This window comes from Macaca fascicularis, chromosome 9 (assembly GCF_037993035.2).
Source record: "Macaca fascicularis isolate 582-1 chromosome 9, T2T-MFA8v1.1".
Lineage (NCBI taxonomy): Eukaryota > Metazoa > Chordata > Mammalia > Primates > Cercopithecidae > Macaca > Macaca fascicularis.
In genome coordinates, this window is record NC_088383.1 from 36,122,740 (window position 1) to 36,141,888 (window position 19,149).

Consider the following 19,149-nt stretch of genomic DNA (forward strand, 5'->3'; position numbering starts at 1 on the left):
ACTGGGGCTACAGGCACGCACCACCACACCCAGCTAATTTTTGTACTTTTGGTAGAGATGGGGTTTTGCCGTGTTGGCCAGGCTGGTCTCGAACTCCTGACCTCAGGTGATCTGCCCGCCTCTGCCTCCCAAAGTGCTGGGATTACAGGTGTGAGCCACAGTCCCCAGCCTGATGGTCTTGCTTTTACATTTATGGCTAGATGAAACTAATGCGAAGATTAAATTTATTTCTGTCCAGGAAGAAGGGGCAGAACCAAAAAATACCAAGAAACAGGATATGTGAGTGGCTTTGAAATTCTGTTTTAATCACATAAGGTCAGATATTTAGCTCCAAGTGTGTCACATTGGATTGACTTTAAGGAAACAGTGCTATTTTTCCCAAGAGGGCTATTGACAGTATCATACTTGTCATACTTCACAGTGCGAATCCTTTCATCATTCAACATTGGGCCATGAGGGTAGGTCCCCAGCAATGACAGTTGATGTAAGCCCCTCATCCTTTCAGTATTGTTTCCAGTTTGTAGCTGGAAGAAGGGTGAGAGTTCACTTTCCCTGCAGCATTTCTCATCCTCTTAAGATGTTGAGTAGTTTGTTGCTTGGAGCCTTGGTCATGAGACTGTTTCTTCTGTGATTCTCAGCATTATTCTAGGCTGTCTTTCCTGAAGAAAGGAGAGGCTCAAGGAAGGTAAAGTCAGAGAGGGCTCTTCTCAGGGGATCTATAGGGTGTGCTCTTGGCTCTGTGAAGTGTGGTGGAGGGCAAAGAGAGGAAGCCTCGTAATGGAAAGACACGCATTCCAGATGTGGCTCCACTTTTACTGAGGGGCCTCCATCCTGCTGAACCTCACCTTCCTCTTCTGCTTAAAAAAAGTGCTTAATGGCCGGGCGCGGTGGCTCACGCCTGTAATCCCAGCACTTTGGGAGGCCGAGGTGGGCGGATCACGAGGTCAGGAGATCGAGACCATCCTGGCTAACATGGTGAAACCCCGTCTCTACTAAAAATGCAAAAAATTAGCCGGGCGAGGCGGCGGGCGCCTGTAGTCCCAGCTACTCGGGAGGCTGAGGCAGGAGAATGGCGTGAACCCGGGAGGCGGAGCTTGCAGTGAGCCGAGATCACGCCATTGCACTCCAGCCTGGGCGACTAAGCGAGACTCTGTCTCAAAAAAAAAAAAAAAAAAAAAGTGCTTAAAAATACTGCCTTGCCTTGAGCTGGGCACCGTGGCTCACACCTGTTATCCCAGCACTTTAGGAGGATGAAGTGGGTGGATCATGAGGTCAGGAGATCAAGACCGTCCTTGCTAACACAGTGAAACCTGGTCTCTACTAAAAATACAAAAAATTAGCCTGGTGCGGTGGCGGGCGCCTGTGGTCCCAGCTACTCAGGAGGCTGAGACAGGAGAATAGTGTGAACCCAGGAGGCAGAACTTGCAGTGAGCCGAGATTGCGCCACTGCACTCCAGCCTGGGCGACAGAGACTCCGTCTCAAAAAAAAAAAAAAAAACAAAAAAAACTGTCTTGCCTTACACATTGAGGTAGTAGTGTAAGGATCCAAATGAGGCTAAAATGCTTAATAAGCCACATAGTACTAGATGAGCTTATGTCATTATGAATGTGGCACTCACATTGATTTTCTTGTATTATATGCGAAGTATGCTCCAAGATCTACACCTAATTATGTTTGGACTGTCCATAGCCAGAGAAGCTGGAAGCCTAAAGGGCTTATCCTAACAAAGACATCAAAGCAGGTTTCAAGGCAGTCCCAGAACATAACTGTAATTTTGGAGCTGGGTAGGGTGAGGTTATATAGAGCTGTCTGACCTTTGAGTGGGATGCTTGCTGGCTGTAGAATTTGGAATAGAAATACTATTTCTCAGATTCATTACTCTTCTGAGTTGCATCTTTCTGAAGTCAGTGTGATGCCCAGTGGGATGAATATTTGAAGAAGCTTTCCCTGACTCCTGGGGTAGTGGAGCCCACCCAGGCTGTCTCCTAACTGTGTCCTCGGAACCACATTCCTAGGAATGTCAGCATGCACCCTTAGGTATAAGCTGGAGCCAGGGCTTGCTTGCTTGCCTATTTATTCAGAGAATAGGGTTTTGAGGCTTGCATAAATATGCTTTATTATATTAAAATACTGCTTTTAATAAAGGGTACTTGGTGACCTGAAATAATAAGGTCAGGCATTCCTCAGCAGGTTATTAGGGACTGTTGTTCCCATTTCTTTTAGGAAAGGAGTCTAACTGGCTAGACCCAGAGTTACAGGGAGCTCAGGAGATACCCCGCCCACCTTTTCTTTTCTGCTGTTGGCTCTGTGTGCTGCTGGTAGTTGTTGCTAGGCTCTCTGTCTCCCTTTCCTTTTTCTGGGGTCTTCCTTTGCTATCTGCCAGCTTAGAGAGAAGGGTGTGCTAAAGCTAAAATTGAGCACGTCAGCCTGGCAACTCAGATTGGTGGACCCCACAAGTCAGCAAGCTTTTTGCCTATAAAGTCCCTTGGTGACTCTGGCAGGAGAGTTCATTTCAGGGATTGGCCAACTCCAGACTGCTACTTTGTTGCCTTGCCAGGAAGGTTGCTTTTCAAATAGGTAAGTGGAAAACCTGTAAATCTCTGTTTTTGATCTTTGTCAGAAGATGGATGTTCTATACGTTAGGTGTTTTTTTTTTTTTTTGAGACGGGTTTTGCTCTGTTGCCCAGGCTGGAGTGCAGTGGCGTGAGCTTACTGCAAACCTCTGCCTCCCGGGCTTAAGTGATCCTCCCACCTCAGCCTCCCAAGTAGCTGGGACTAAAGGTGCGTGCCACCATGCCCGGCTAATTTTTGTATTTTTTGTGGAGACAGGGTTTCGCCATGTTGCCCGGGCTGGTCTCGAACTCCTGGGCACAAACCATCTGCCCGCCTCGGCCTTCCAAAGTGCTGGGATTATAGGTGTGAGCCACAGTGCCTGGCCCCATTAGTTTGTAAAAAAACTTTTTTGTTATTATTTTGTGTTTTTGTTTTAGTATGGTTTAAAAACCGATCTGAGAGGCAGTTTCGTAATAGAAATTCTAAAATGTTTTGGGCCATGGTAACAACTCTGGGGTCTAGTCTCCCATGGTTATACTACTTGCATTAAAAATTACTTCAGTGCAGACACATTATCCTCTATTGGGGATGTATAGTGGGGGTTCAGACACGTTATTCCCTACTGGGGATGTATAGCGGGGCTTCATTGGGTATGGTGTATGTGAGTGGCTTGCTCAGCAGAAATGTATGAGCAGCTTAGACATGTCAGCTGGCTCCTGGTACTGAGAGAAATACAGCTGGGCACAGTAAAGAGAATTGTTAGCAACTACAATCACATCCGTGCCAGTTTGCTTTGTGAGCTTTGCAGAAATCCCAGTTGGGTGGTGAAATGCAAGTCACTTCTATTTTGGATGCCTCTGATTATAGACCTTCTGACTGTGAAGGCTGACTAGGAAATTCTCTGCATGGGAGTTCTATGTAATATAGCTATATGTTTCAAAACTGTGAGTGCAGTGCTTACAACATTTTATAAGCAAGTTCTTTATTTTGGGTGGATGCTTCTTTCTTGGTGGGCAATAAGGAAAAAGAGAAGTTATTAAGGATATTTTGTTTATATTTGGTAAACTCCTTGCCTCACACTACAGATTTAACATGAATCAGAGGAATTAGTGCATGGTGGGTAGGATGAGGTCTGTTTTTCACTTCTCGAGAAAAGATTTCACTCCAAATTTAGAATTCTGTCTATTCATGATTACATGGTCTTAGGATTTTAATTGACTTTCAGGATTTTATTGGATACGTTTATTCCAGTTAGTGCAATGATAATAATCCTTTAAATTATTTCTGGTTCTTACAATAGGTTTGTAGAATTTGTGTAGTTGTTTAAAAGTCCAGATTTTACAGCTCCTCGTCTGTGTATCCTGCCAACGTCCCGGAGGAGAAAGAAGTCATGGTATTGTGTTTCCCATGGCTGTGTTTCCTTGATGCACACATTTATCAAGGATTCCTTTCATTTACAGTGAGTGTTACTTTTGTCAGTTTAGGGATAATCTTATTTTTCCACAGCCTTTTTTCCCTCAAGCTGTGAACCATTATTTTACCATGTAGTGCTTGTTGCTCTTTTGCTTGCAAAGTGATGATAAGCAGTTTATATAGCCTTAGAGATTGCCTTCTATCTTCTGAAAGCCAAAGCTGACGTTATTGAAGAGTTACAAGTTGTTTATTCACTCTGATGTTAGCAAATGCTCGACTCCCACTTTTCTGTAAGATAAATCTGATGTCTGATTTGCCATTTCTCCTATTTGGTGGTAGGGAGTCTGGAGGAAGCCTAGTAAGCTTGCTGTTCAGAAAGGATGATGCTAGGCATAACCACGGAGGGGTCCATCCGAGGGCTGGAACATGCTCTTGCTTTGCGAACCATTGACTTCTGAGGAGGATTGTTGGTTCTGTTATGGCACATATCTTAAGCACTGTGTGTGCTCTGCGGGCACACTTGGCTGTTGGTTGAGTTCTCTTCTGAAGCAGGAGGATACAACTTCGTCACTCACAGTAGGAAGCTGCCTGCGGCCTCTGGGTGTTGGAAGTGTAACATGTGAGCAGAGGATATGAGCAGGAGTCCCCGTCCAGGGTGAGATGAGTCAGGAAGGACCCCACTGCAAGATAGCAGGGCTGTGAAAGCCCAGCAGGGCCCTGAGAGGTCAGCAGCAGACAGCCAGAAGTAACTCGGATGCTTTTATTCTTGGTGATGTTTGGGTGCCTCTGTGCTGTGCCCTGGAGAATGGCTCGGGCTGGACAGCTAGCATGGCAGTGATTCTCAGTTAGGGATGGGCTGAATCTGGACACAATTTCCTTCTTCCATGGAACTAACAGTCAGAGAGAAACTTTGTTGAAATCTAAGTTGGGTTTTTTGAAAATGAACCTTACTCTTGTATCCAGGATATTTTGTAAGGCGGCATTGTGACAGGAATCCAGTGACCCTTGAACAACACGAACTTGAACTGTGCGGGTACACTTCCATGTGAATTTTTTCCAACCAAACCAGGTTGAAAATGCAATGTTCTAGGGATGTAAGATAGAGGGCCGCCTTTTTGTGTATCAGCAGGTTCCACAGGGTGGACTGTAGGACTTGAGCATGCTTGGGATTTGGTATCTGCAGGGGTCCTGAAACCAATTCCTCTCGGACACTGAGGGATGGCTTTAGAGTTGAGAATGAAGGGTGCCTCTGGAAGGAGAGCTCAGCAGTTGAGTCACAAAAGGGATGGTGTAGATGCGTGAGCAGTCTACTAGGAGACAGCCAGCTGCCTTATGGACACTGCAGAGCCTCTCCTTGCTACCCACTCTCCCACAACCTCCGACTACGTCTGTGTCTTCACTTTGGAAGTGGCAGGTTGACAGTCAAGGCCTCAAACGAGTGCATTTCCCTGCCCTCTGTGTCTGGCTTTAACATGGTTTGAAACATGTAAACTGTAATATTGATGCCAACCAGAGAAGGACAGTGTGCAAGTTGACGATACACTTCTTAGTGTTCTGTTTCCTAAGCTCATTTTCATAAATGAGTTTCTTACTTGATTAGTCATATTCACATGTGAATGTGTATTTGCTAAATCTCGATTCTTGGTGTGAAATTCAAGGACACTTTAAAGCAGGAATTGATAAGGAAACTATAGCAGGGTTTCGCCCTCCCAGCACTGTTGGCGTTAGGTGGGGGCTGCCCTGTCCATTGCAGAATGTTTATCGGCCTCCCACCTCTGTCCACCAGATGCCATGCCAGCAGCAGCAACAGCATCCTCCATAACAAAAAAAAATGTTTCCAGATGTGGCCAAATGAAATCTCCCCTGAGAGGGCAACTCTTCTACTCTGCCTGAAAATCAGTGCCTTACAGGCTCTAGGATTCCAGGTAAAAGAGAAATTTAGTAGAGCAACTTGCAGTGGTTCTGTTTTCTTTGTGTCTGTCACTTGCACATATCCTGGCCTCAGAGAGGACTTCACAGACTGCAGGGATTGCACAGCTCCAGGATTGCCATTAGCATCAGACTTTGATGTGCATGAGCCCTATGACTCCTCCTCCAGCTTTACAAAGGGCTGCGTTGTTCCTTGTAACTCCTTAGAACTAACATTAGGTTTTAAGATGGTGTTACTAATGGTATTGTTGACAGAAAAGACATTGGCCACCGTTCTGACAATGGGTGGTGGGGTAGCTTTCTGTGTGTGCTTGGAAGTTGTGTAATTTCTTCAACTCAGATTCATAATTCACTTTTTTTTTTTTGCCCTTATTTCTTTTGCTTTTTTTTCCCCTTCCTTTTTGGAGTAGTATGTCGTACTGAAAGGGTAGTAAATTTTTCTTCCTTTATCCAGCAGTTTTTTTTCTTATTCATTTTTCACATTAGCTACTTCCGTGTGTGTGTTTCATATTTTATGACTACTCACAGTGGAATTTTTTTTGAGAGTCTGTTCTGATGAGGAATATGTAAATGGAATGACAGTTAAGAGTCTGTAAAGTTCTAATCTGACTACATTTTCTGACAGTGTGTAGCTTTGGCTTGGTTCAGGTGCTGAATTGGTTTTGTATCTTTGTGAACTGTTCGAAATCTCAGCGGCAGCATGAAGACCTGGTCTCCTGAGGCAGGTGGTGAACCGAACAGGCGTTTGATTCAGGGGTCTGGCATTCAAGGACATCCTTAGTGGAAAACTTTGAAGGGGAGAAAAACCCTTGTTTTGTTGCATCTCTATTGAGCTTTTGAAGAAAAATAGTGATGAGATCATTTGAATTATTTGATCTCAAGAGTCACTTCCATTAGTCAAGTGCACTGCTGCTGGATTGAGGAAATGGCAGTGTGGGTTTCTTGAAATAGAGGTTTAGAAATTCGAGTCTTGATTTTCAGCTTGCCTAGGTGAAGGAAGCTCCAAAGAATGTGGTGACACAGTATTCCTGACTAACATTGTCTCTAAGGATATTTGAACCAAAAGTGTCAGTTCCTTAGAAGAAAGTGTGTTTATAAGTATACAAATGGAAGTGATTCTTGAAATTGAAAGTGTCTTGCAAAAGTCTGAAGTTTGAAAGCATTTAGTCAACTCTTGCTCTGTCCATATAGCACACAACTTTTATTAGGAAAGTTATCATTATAAGAGAATAGCTATTCATTAAAGAGGTGGTTTTCAACACTGCTGTTGCAGAGCTCAAGGGGGACTGCCTGGGCCATTACTGCAGGATTAAAAAGGCCCCTGCACATGATTGTTGGGACTTCTGTCAGTGTGTACACAATCAGTCAGGAAGATAATTTGGAGTTGTGAGAATGAACCTCTTCTGTTTGTGTGACACATCTGGAAGTGACGTGGAAGATGAACTCTTCAGGTCAGTTTAGGCTAAGCTGCCAAACCTTGATTACTTTCTCTGTATTCCTTTTGGTATTCTGTGGTCCTTCAGAGTGACTGTAAGTACTGTTTTTAGAGTGATTCTGAAGTTTAAAGCTCAGTATATGCCTCATTTCCTGAAATAGGAGGTCTCTCAGGGAACGTCCAGCCTAACCCAAGTTAAATACGTGCTTTAGTTTTATCAACTGTTTTTCAGATGCAACTAATCTAGAAAGTTTGTTTGCACAAAATAAAAATACGGCAAAATGTATTTTGTATTGCTTACATAGTGGGTGCTTAGTTTGTGGGAAACAAATATATTTCTGAAACAAGGAAAATTATGCTTACAGAATATTTTAAGAATTTTTATTTTAAGTATATAATACCATTGGAACAAGATGAACAGCACTACTTCTTATGAGATACCCTTACAGGACCTCTTTTGGTAAAAGGGTAACTAGCTAATTATTAGGGTAGTGTATATGTAGGGAGAGTATTTATAATAGCCTGAAATCATATTCTCTTCTCAAAGACCAGTGCTCCTCCTGAATGTCTTCAGCCTAATAATCTAAAGAGCCATTTATTATACAGTTTGGTGGTTGGATTTAGCCATCTTGTGGTGGGAGCAGTCACTGAGCTCCAAGTTCAGTTAGCCACATTGTTTTGTTTGCTTCTGAGTATGTAAGTGATCTACCTAGTTTTCAAGTATTTTAAGATGTTTGGCGAATGATGTTTTCGCCTTCAGTTCACTTGTTTTATTCCATTGAAGTGTTAATGCTGATGGTGGGGTCACTGTATGGGGTGACAGTGGCTGAAAAACTGATTGCAAAGGTATATTTAAAAATTTTTTCAGAGTTGGAGAGTGTTGTCAGTTCTTCAGTTTGACATTCTTGCTATAGATAGAGGTTATGTAAACACAGTGCTAATACTCGGAGGAACGAAACAAGCTGAGTAGTGGAGTTCCTTTCCTTTCCTGTTAAGCTAACATTTGTAGCAAGTATGCATCCCCTGAGGGTGTTTGTAGAATGGGTTCTCTTCATCCACAGAGAAGATGTTGGAGAGAAAACAGAGTTCACTGGGCAAGTAGTTGGCTGAGAGAATTACCAGTGCCTATGGCGACTAGGCTTAGAGCTACAGCCATTGTAGGTGGTCCACAAATATGGTAGCCTGAACAGCGGGCCATTTTCTAGAAATGTGAGAATTGGATGTCCCCTGTGGGAGTTCGAGGTTCAGTTCTTCAGTAGGTCAACCACCATTGGTCAGTCCAAGTTCTGCGTTCCAACCTCCCTGCTGGATGCTGGGAATACAAAGATCAACATTATTTGGACCTTGCGCTTAAGGACATAATGATCTATTGGGTGAGACAGATGCAAATAAGGGATTACAATACGTTGTGTAGGAGAAGAAGGGAGACCAGAGTCCCCTGGATGGCGGAGGATGTGGTCAGGGAAAGTTAGCAAGTAAGCGCTGCCTGATTAGTGAGGGGCAAGAGTGGTGAAGGGGGTGGGGTGGTGAAGCAGAGGCCAGTAAGGCCAAGGCAGGCACAGGGAATTTGCTTCTGAAAGATCCAGGCTGGACTGGGCATATCTTCCTTCCTCCCTCCCTCCCTCCCTCTCCTTTTCTTTCTTTCCCCCTTCCCCTCCTTCGTCTTTCTTGTCTTTCCTTTGCTTTCCTTTGCTTTCCTTTCCTTTGCTTTCCTTTGCTTTCCTTTCCTTTGCTCTCCTCTCCTCTCTTCTCCTCTCCTCTCCTCTCCTCTCCTCTCCTTTCCTGTCCTCCCCCTCCCCTCCCCTCCCCTCCCCTCCCCTCCCTTTTGTCTCACTCTGTCACCTGGACTGGACTGGGATCATGACTCCCCAAGTCTCAACCTCCCAGTTTCAACCAGTCCTTTTGCTTCAGCCTCCCAAGTAGCTGGGACCACAAATGTGCACCACCGTGCCTGGGTAATTTTTAAAATTATTTGTACATACAGGGTCTTGTCATGTTGCTTAGACTGGTCTGGAACTCCTGGGCTCAAGTGATCCTCCTGCCTCAGCCTCCTAAAGTGCTGGGATTAGAGTCATGAGCCACCACACATGGTGGTCATATGTTCCTTTTGAAGTCAGTAGGTAGTTTAGTTGAACTTGTTCATGGCTTAGTCCCCAAACATTTAATGCATCGTGCTCATTAAGAGGACATTTGTTGGAAAAGAGATTTCACAATGATGGATGTGTACTGGAGTTTCTTGTATATTTTTATATTCTCTAGATTCTGGAGAATGATCACTCAGTTTTAATGTGGAAGACAGAATAGACATCTTTAGAACTGTAAAAGGAATAAGCTATTTTTGTTGAGTATGAGAAGAAGATAGCCTTCGTAGAATCACAGGCTGTTCAGAGCATCAAGGACCTCATACTGTGGAAATCCTCATGTTACAGATAGGACAGCTGAGCTGCCAAGAGGAGCTGCTCCTCCACTCTTCACAGCTGGTTCATAGCAGTTCTTAGTCTGAGAGCAAGTCTTCTGATATTGGGGTCAGATCCTTTCACTGCAACACACTGTACCTCTTTTAAACCAGTTCTTATAGCAAGGTAAAACTTTCTCAAGAAGAAATTGACCTATCTTAATGTTTTTCTTTTTTAATGTGATGTTAGTCTAAGTAAGAATTATGTTTTAGGGAATTGTATTAGTTGAAAAGCTGTACAAGAAATTACCCCAACATTTAGTAACTTAAAACAACATTTATTATCTCTCAGTTTTTGTGAGTCAGGACTCCCAGCTTAGCTGAGAGCCTCTGGCTCAGGGTATCTCATGGGATTACAGCTGAGCTGTCAGTTGGGGCTGTAGTCATCTCAAGGCTCAACTAGGGGAACTGCCTCCAGACTCACTTATGTGGCCAATGCATGCATCAGGTGCTCACTGGCTGTTGGCTGGATACATCAGTTTCCTGCCACATTGGCCTCTCCATAGGGCAGCTGGCTTCCCCTGGACCAAGTGATCTGAGAGAGAGCAAGAGAGACCCATAAGATGGAAGCCATACATAGTCTTTTTTTTTTTTTGAGATGATGTCTCGCTCTGTCACCCAGGCTAGAGTGCAGTGGTGGGATCTCAGCTCACTGCAACCTCTGTCTCCTGGGTTCAAGAGATTCTCCCGCCTCAGCCTCCTGAGTAGCTGGGATTACAGGCGCCCACCACCACGCCTGGCTATTTTTTGTATTTTTGGTAGAGACGGGGTTTCACATGTTGGCCAGGCTAGTCTCGAACTCCTGACCTCAAGTGGTCTGCCTGCCTTGGCCTCCCAAAGTTCTGGGATCACAGGCATGAGCCGCTGCACCTGGCTGGAAGCCATAGTCTTTATAACCTGAGCTTAGAAGTGACATTCTGTCACTGCTATTTGATAGAATCAAGTCATTAAGTCGAGGGGACAGTATTATATTAATACACGAGTGTGAATACCAGGAGATACATTGGGGCCCGTCTTCGGGGCTGTCCATGACAAACATGGATTAAGATTCTGTTGATTGTGTTTAGCAGAAGTCCACTAAAACTGACTTCAGCAAAACAGACCGGGAGTGGGAGAGAGAATAAATATGGGATATGAAGATTTTTCATGGAGACCAAGGGTGAGGAGCGTAACTGGGTCTCATGAGGAACTGGACTTGGAAGGTGGACAGTCTTAGGAACTGAGGCAGCTTTCTCCTGCAGTATCTTAATAGTAAAGTCTCTCATCCTTCTAAGTCAGTCTTATGTTTCACATGTCTCAAATTTATTTTTCTTTTAATCTTTATTCTTTATAAAATAGCTATTTTTCTTTGTCTACACATGGTGGAAAATGGCCACCCCAGTGGTTCTAGGACCATAAAAGACTAATGGGAAGAATCTCCGTGTCGCAGGAGAGAGGATTGAGTTTACTTTGCCCCACTAGTGGGATGGCTCCCCCTATGGAAGTTGTCCAGTGAGCAGGGTCAAGGTTTAGGTTGGGGATATGGACATGTCTGCAGTAGCCTTACTCTCCTGTGAGCTGTGGGGGACGGATAAACGGGATGAAGTTGGAGGGGTTTAGTGAATCATTGGGACAGCAAATTTCAGAGAAGAGCATTTGGAAATAATTTTCTCAAATACATAGTTTTAAAATCCATATTTGATTTTTTTCTTCAGGGATTCCCAAGCAAAGTAGAGCTAAAATGAATTAATTTGGGTAAAAGTAAAGTTAAGGCTAAGTTAGGAAACACTTTTAAAAAGAGGAACCTGCTGGGTGATGTGGGCTCATGCCTGTAATCCCAGCACTTTGGGAGGTAGAGGTGGGCGGATCACCTGAGGTCAGGAATTCAAGACCAGCCTGGCCAGCATTGTGAAACCCCATCTCTACCAAAAATTCCAAAATTAGCTGGGTGCGGTAGCGCATGCCTGTAATCCCAGCTACTCGGGAGGCTGAGGCAGGAGAATCGCTTGAACCTAGTAGGCAGAGGTTGCAGTGAGCTAATATTGCGCCATTGCACTCCAGCCTGGGCAACACAGCAAGACGCTGTCTAAAAAAAAAAAAAAAAAAACTTAATGGAAAAGTAAGCTTTTCTATATTAATTATTTAAAAAAAGTCTCTGAGGCTAGTATTAACCTGGAAAACTTACTGATTATCATAAGTACTGTTTTTTTCTCTCTCTCTCTCTTTAGTTGCCCCTTATAAATTCCAGGTTTATCCACTTTTTAAAATGTTCTTGTGCTGTGAACATCTGTCAGCTTTCCTATATTAGATTTTTTTTTAGCAGCTTATATAACTTGAAATAAAATTACCATTTTTTGTTCTAAAACTGCCTATTTAGTGTGTTGATAGGGTTTCGCTTTGGCTTCAGTCGATTTCAGTAGATGACAAAGATGCAGAAAAGGTTTTTATTTTCATTTTTGCATGCTTGTTCACTTCCATGGCACTTTAAAATGATGCACACTCCGGCTTAGCTGCAAGAAAGCTTGTATTACAAAGGTAGAAACCAAAAGCCTTTTCTGGAGGTGTTATTCTTTTTGCTTTGTAGATAAGTCAGAAGAATCCTGTAAAACCTAAAGACAGTCTACCAGTTGCATAGTTGGGTAGTTTTCATTTTTGTTCTTGGAGTTGGATTTGAGCAGTTCATCAGTAGCAGCAATTAAAGCATGTTAGTGTATCGTAAACACTTATGCTTGTACATCTTAAGATGTTGCTTTATTGGTCAAAATCTGATTTTAAAAGTTGAGACTGGGGCAGTGGTTTTGGGAATTACCACATGGTAAATAGCTCTGTTCCCAGCCCCCAACTCTCCATGACTCTGCGTAGGGGAAGCTGGTGGTGTAGCGCATGTTTGAGAAGGTAGATGTGGCAATGGGAAGTGTGCTTCAGGTGGGGTGGGTCCACAGAGCCTAGCACGGTTGGCTGGGTGGTGCTCCTTCAGAAAAATCTGCGCCCACTCCTTAACCTCTTCATGTTTTACTCATACTCTGCTATTGTGGGTTTAGGTTTGGCAATAATGCTGCTGTTTACAGTGAGAACCTAAGAGGGGAAAAAGAATGGACTTTGTAGTTGCAGCGATTGCTGGGAAGATGCATCAAGTTTTTTCTAGCTTCTTCCTACTGTTTACCGTGATGCATTCTCTTAAAACTATTCTTTCTTATAATCTTCTCTCTGTTTCCTTAACAGATGTGGAGTTGATCATGCCACTGCCCTGCTCACAACCCCTGAGTGGCTTCTGTTCTGGTTAGAGTAAATACATACTCCTCCCTGTGGCTCACAGTCATTGGTGTCTGTCCCCTGCCTGCCATGTAAACCTCCTTTCTCGTGGTGACTCCAGCCACAAGGGCCTCCCGGTGTTTTTCAAGCTTCCAACTTTGTCTGTCTCAGGGTGTGTACAGATGTTCTTCCTTCTGCCCTTCATGCTCTTCCCACAGCTTGTCACCTGGCTGGCTTCTGGGCGTCCCGTATCACCTCTTCAGGGTTTTTTCCTAAGAATACAATCCAGAGAGAGCAGCCTCTGCCCCTACCGCTGCCCCTGCCCCAGCCCCAGCCCCAGCCTCAGCCCCATCACACTCAGTCTCTTTACCTTTATGAGGTAATGTTTACCACAGTCTGAAATTATCTTATTTACCTGTTGCTTGTGTTTCCTCCACTCCCAGAATAGAAACACCATGAAGATAGGGACATGTCTTGCCCACCACGATGCCTCCACACCTAACACAGTACTTAGCATACAGTAGTTCTCAGGAAATACTTGAATGAATGGAAGTGCTGCATTCGTTTAACACATAGCAAACATTTTTTTTGTCTCTTTTTAGACCTCGGCGTTTTTAAAGAGCACTGGTCAGTTTGTAAAATATTCCTCAATTTGACTTTGTCTGGTGTTTCCTCTGGATTAGACTCAGATTATGCATTTTTGGCAGAAGCAGTGCCTCGTGTCAGAAGGCACATGTCTGTTTATCCCAGCATTGGGGGTGCTAACTTTGATCACTTTGTGAAGCTGTGGCGTATTCTAGGTTTCTTCAGTGTACTGTTGCTGCTTTTCCCTTTGTAATTAATAAGTAACTTGTGGGGAGATTGAGACTTTGTAAAATATTCAATTTCTTATCAAACTTTCACTCACAAGTTTTAGTATCCATTGATGGTTTTTTAGGTCCTTCTGTATCTATTAGCAGCCTTTCTCTTGTAAGGAAAAGCTCTCCCTTTCCATCATTTATATATTGATCAGTATGGACAGATTGTTAATTTCATTGAGTTTTAATCTATTATTATTTTTTTGTTGCTTAAGTTGTCCAAGATTTGACTGGTGGGAGCCTCTTCAAACTGGTTTCTTTTCAAGTTGTGTTCTTTTGCTATGTCCTCATCATTCCTTCAGTGCTTCCTTAGTTTCTGTCAGGACATCTGCTTTTTCGAAGTCATTTTTCTCCTCGTTTGGAAAAAGCACTTTTTTGCTTTCCCCCCCCCCTGCAAGAAGTATGGATGTAATACTTCCCTTTACAGAACATCACCGTAACATCTGTAGTCAGTCATGATACCTAAAAATGTGACCTTAAGCAAGTCTTATTATTTTTTTTAAACTCATGATTTTTCTTGCTGTTTCTGTGAAATCTAAGAGGAGCAGCTTGTCTGTCTGTAGTTCAGGGACAGAATAGCGTTGTGTGAGATGGTCCACAGTATTTACTGAATACTGCCAGTGCATAAAGCGTACTACCTGGAGCTGGAGAGAATCACAAAAGAGAGTAGAAGAGAGCATGTCTCTGCTCTCAAGGATGGCAGGATTCAGTGGAGAAAGAGAAGACTGTACTGCACATAGGAACAAATTAAGTTGAAAAGATTAATTTTCATAACTAACAGTCTTATTTATCCTGCTCATGGGTAAAGATTACCATTTAATTTGTAGCAGTAGTGAGTCTTGAAAACTGGGTGCCATTTATTACCACTTCTTGTCAAGCTCACACATGAGACAAGTCAAGGGCCAAGAAAGCCTGACCTGTAGATGAAACAAGCCGCTTGTAGATTTAGGTGGTTAATTACTTATACAGACAGAGAAAAGAAGAAGAAGGCAAAGATACCAGCTTCCTGTAGTCCTTGTCTAGCACACCAAGAAGGGTGACACTGAAACTCACGGCTGATGACCGTGAGTCACAGGATTCTGGCTGCTGAGGAACTAGATCCAGATGGCAGCTAAGTGGGTTTATCTTCTGGACCCTTAATTGAGGCCAGGTGGAGGGACGCCCAGAAAGTCCCATGCTTCACCAGAACCCAGGAGGCAGTGAGGACCTGTCTCCCGTCAGCTACGAGGGAAGTAGGGAGGTGAGTGGGTGTTGACATAGCATCCCCCTCTGTTGTGTTCCTGGAGGGTCATGAGGTATTCTTCCAAGACAAAGCATCTGCTCTTCCGGCCTTGCCTACATGGCTTATTAGGTAAGTGCGGGCTGCCAGGGATTTGTGGCAGAGCTGTTCTCCTGTACTTCTTTGGACTTGTAGTGTGACTGATGTCTCCACATAACAGATAATCACATCGCCTCTCAATGTTACTCCCCAGCTTTTTTGCCTCCCCGTCCTGTCCCGTCTTTTGACAGATGCTGTTGTGTGAATCAGTCTGTTCTTGGGGCCTATTATCTGTCTGCCTCCTCTTCATATCTGACATGTAAGCATGGCTGGCATTGGTTTGAGAATCCTGGTTCAGGCTCTCCCTGTACATATTTAGAGCCGCTGGACTGCAACAGATATTGCCTAATTGTTTGTAGATGGCTGTGTTTTTTGTTTATTTGTTTAAAAAACAAATTTGTGGTATAATGTACACATCAAATTTACCATTTTAGCTCTTTCTTTTTTATTTATTATTATTATTTATTTTTTTGTAGAGACGGGGTTTTGGTATGCTGCCCAGGCTGATCTTAAACTTTTGAGCTGAAGCAATCTGCCCGCCTTGGCCTCCCAAGGCGCTGGGGTTACAGGCGTGATTCACCACACCCATTTTAGCCATTTGTAAGTGTGCAGCTCAGTGGCATTAGGCGCATTCACATTGCTGTGCAACCATCACCACTATCCATCTCCAGAACTACTTCTTCCCAAACTGAAACTCCGTGCTGAGTTGTTAAAAAACCCCAAGTCCTTGTTTCGTCGTCCCCCCAGATGCTGGTGACCACCATTCTTTTGGTGCCTAAATTTGTAACTCATATAAGTGGATCCATACAATATTTGCCTTGTGACAGGCTTATTTCACTTAACGTAATGTCCTCAAGGTTTATCCATGTTGTTGCATGTATAAAAATTTCCTTCCTTTTTCAGGCTGAATAATGTTTTATTGTATGGATATATCACATTTATTTACCCATTCATCTGTTGTGGGTTGCTTCTGCCTTTTGGTGATTGTCAATAATGCTGCTAGGAACAACAGTGTTGAAACATTTGTTTGAGTTCTTGCTTTCAATTATTTTGGGTATGTACTCAGAAGTGGAATTGCTGGAAGGACTGAAAGCTTAGTTTTTGGTTAATTTGTATTGTTACTTAATGTTAATGGCTGTATCACCATATTATATGGGCCTTATGAGGCCAAATGGATGACTGGAATTTTAAAATTAAATTTCTTTTTTTTCTTTCTTTTCTTTTTTTTGAGATAGGGTCTCACTTTGTCACCCAAGCTGGAGTGTAGTGGTGCGATTATGGCTCACTGCAGCCTCAATCTCCTGGGCTCAAGCAATCCTCCTGTCTCAGCCTCCTGAGTAGCTGGGGCCACAGGCATGCACTACCATGCCCAGCTAATTTTTTTTGTAGCTATGGGGTCTTGCCATGCTGCTCAGGCTGGTCTTAAGCTCCTGGACTCCAGCAGTCCTTCTGCCTTGGCCTCCCAAAGTGCTGGGATTACAGGTGTGAGTCACTGTGCTCTGCCTAAATTTTATTTTTTTAAAAGTAGTATTTATTATTTCCCTCCTTGATTGTAGAAAATTTTGAAAAGTATATAGAAAAAATTATCTGTAATCTCCTACCACACAGAGCAATGCTTGTTTTTAAAATTTTACATTAGTATTTTAATATTAATATGAACATAAATAATACTCTATGGTATATCTGTATATGATTTTACACAATGTATAACTTAAAGAAAATTAGATAATATATTAATATGTCTCTGGGTCAGACACATTAATCAAGCTTCTGTGGTGGGGATTTACCAAAATGCAGGGTTTTTTTGTTTGTTTTTTTGTTGTGTTTTGTTTTGAGATGGAGTCTTGCCCTGTCGCCCAGGCTGGAGTGCAATGGCGCGATCTCAGCTCGCTGCAACCTTCACCTCCCGGGTTCAAATGATTCTCCTGCCTCAGCCTTCTGAGTAACTGGGATTACAGACGCCTGCCACCACGCCCCAGCTAATTTTTGTATTTTTAGTAGAGACAGAGTTTCACCATGTTGGCCAGGCTGGTCTCGAACTCCTGACCTCGTGATCCCCCTGCTTCGGCCTTACAAAGTGCTGGGATTACAGGTGTGAGCCACCGCACCTGGCCCATAATGCAGGTATTTATTCACCCATTTACTTATTGTTTCATTTTCTCTCAGGTATGTTATCTGTATTTACATATATGCTTGTGGATATATATTTCTTTCATAATTGAGACCATGCTGTAAATATGACTTTATAATTTTTTTGTCTTATTATAAAAGTATGGCCTCTAAACAGTCTTCTGAAACATAATTATTAGTTACCACAGGTAATAAAAGGTACATCAATTCCATGATTTATTTAATCATGACAGTACTATTTATACTAGCATTAATTGAGTGCTCAGATTTAGATTTTGGTTCTTTAGGTTTTTTCTTTTAATCTTTTTAAAAACTCATATATAATATTTTGTTTGCATATCTGTGGGGGCATTTCCTTATTTTTAAAAGTCACCTTTATGAGACAAAGGAATGAAACTTTTGATACTTACTGAGTAGGCAGGAATTTAAAAACTACTGAATGTTATTTTTCACGTGTATGTGAGTAACTTTTAATATGAGTCTGAAGAATCGGCATTCTACTCACTGTCTTCACTAATTCTCTACGAAAATATTAAGCATCTTTTGAGAACCTTATTATATTAGGTAGATGTTACACAGATATACAAGACATGGCCTCTGATTTGTGGATCACTAAATTGTAATTGTGAAAATGAGAAGTATGGGTTGAGCATCCCTGATCTGAAAATCTGAAATCAGAAATGCTCCAAAATCTGAAACTTTTAAAAAATGTTTGCCCCCCTCAACACACACACCCCTGCACCTAAAATCTGAAATCTTTTGAATGCCAACATGATGCCACAAGTGGAAAATTCCACACCTGACACTTTTGCTTTTTGATGGTTCACTGTACACACATCTGTTTCATGCACAAAATAATTAAAACTATTGTATAAAATTACCTTCAGGTTATGTGTATAAGGTGAATGTGAAACAAATGAATTTTGTGTTTAAACTGGGGCCCCATCCCCAAGTGTGTGAGCAGATCTTTCAAAATCCAAAAAAATTTGAAATCCAAAACACTTCTGGTACCAAGCATTTTGGATAAGGGAGACTCAGCCTGTATATACATTATCATTTAAGGCAGCATGTGATACATACTATGTTAGTTGTACAGAAGTAGCTGCTAAAATCAAATAAAAAAGAGTGTGCAGTAAGATGTTTAAGGTGGAAGAGGCGACTTCTGGCCTGGGTGATCTGGGACAGTTTCATGGGGAGAGAGATTGGGGACTGGGTCTTTTGTTTGGGTGGTTCTTGCAAATAGAACATTTCTGGCAGTGGGGAAGGCAGTAGGAAAGGCCTCCAGGTGAAAAAGTACAGGATTTATTTGGGTCTTGGCAAATGAATTTACTCAAAGACAGGGAGGATAGTCCAGACAAGGCTTGGGTGACTTGCAGCCTAAGGGGTCTATGTCGTGTAGGGACCTGAATGCCCAGCTAGGGGGTACCAGATTTTTTTTTTTGTTCTCCAATTTAAAACTTTTAGTTAAAAAGTAAACTTTAATGTTGAAAATGCAGACTTGGAGAGGGCAGAAGGATCACGTGAACACAAGGCTGTCACTTCACACTTGGAGGGTTGCACAGCAGCCAGGCAGAGGCACTCCTCACTTCCCAGAAGGGGCTGCGGCCAGGCAGAGGCGCTTCTCACATTCCAGACAGTGTGGGGGCCGGCCAGAGGTGCTCCTCTCTTCCCAGACAGTAGGGGGACCGGGCAGAGCCGCTCCTCAGTTCCCAGACAGGGTGCCAGCCAGGCAGAGGCGCTCCTCACTTCCCAGACGGTTGGGGGGCCAGGCAGAGGCGCTCCTCTCTTCCCAGATGGTGGGGCGGCCCGTCAGAGGTGCCCCTCTCT

General features: G+C 43.1%; 1 protein-coding gene across 11 annotated transcripts in view; it reads left to right on the plus strand.

The window, feature by feature from the left end:
* The window catches only part of CCNY (cyclin Y), a 223,575-nt gene that overhangs the window by 7,030 nt on the left and 197,396 nt on the right, over positions 1-19,149 (plus strand). Inside the window, exon 1 of one of the 11 annotated variants that reach the window (XM_045361939.3) lies at positions 3,393-3,498. The exons of the other annotated variants lie outside the window; for them this stretch is intronic. Within the exon in view, the coding sequence (XP_045217874.1) occupies positions 3,486-3,498 (13 nt within the window). The 5' untranslated portion in view covers positions 3,393-3,485. Of the gene's footprint in view, positions 1-3,392; positions 3,499-19,149 lie in introns of those variants that run through there. 11 annotated transcript variants of the gene reach the window in all.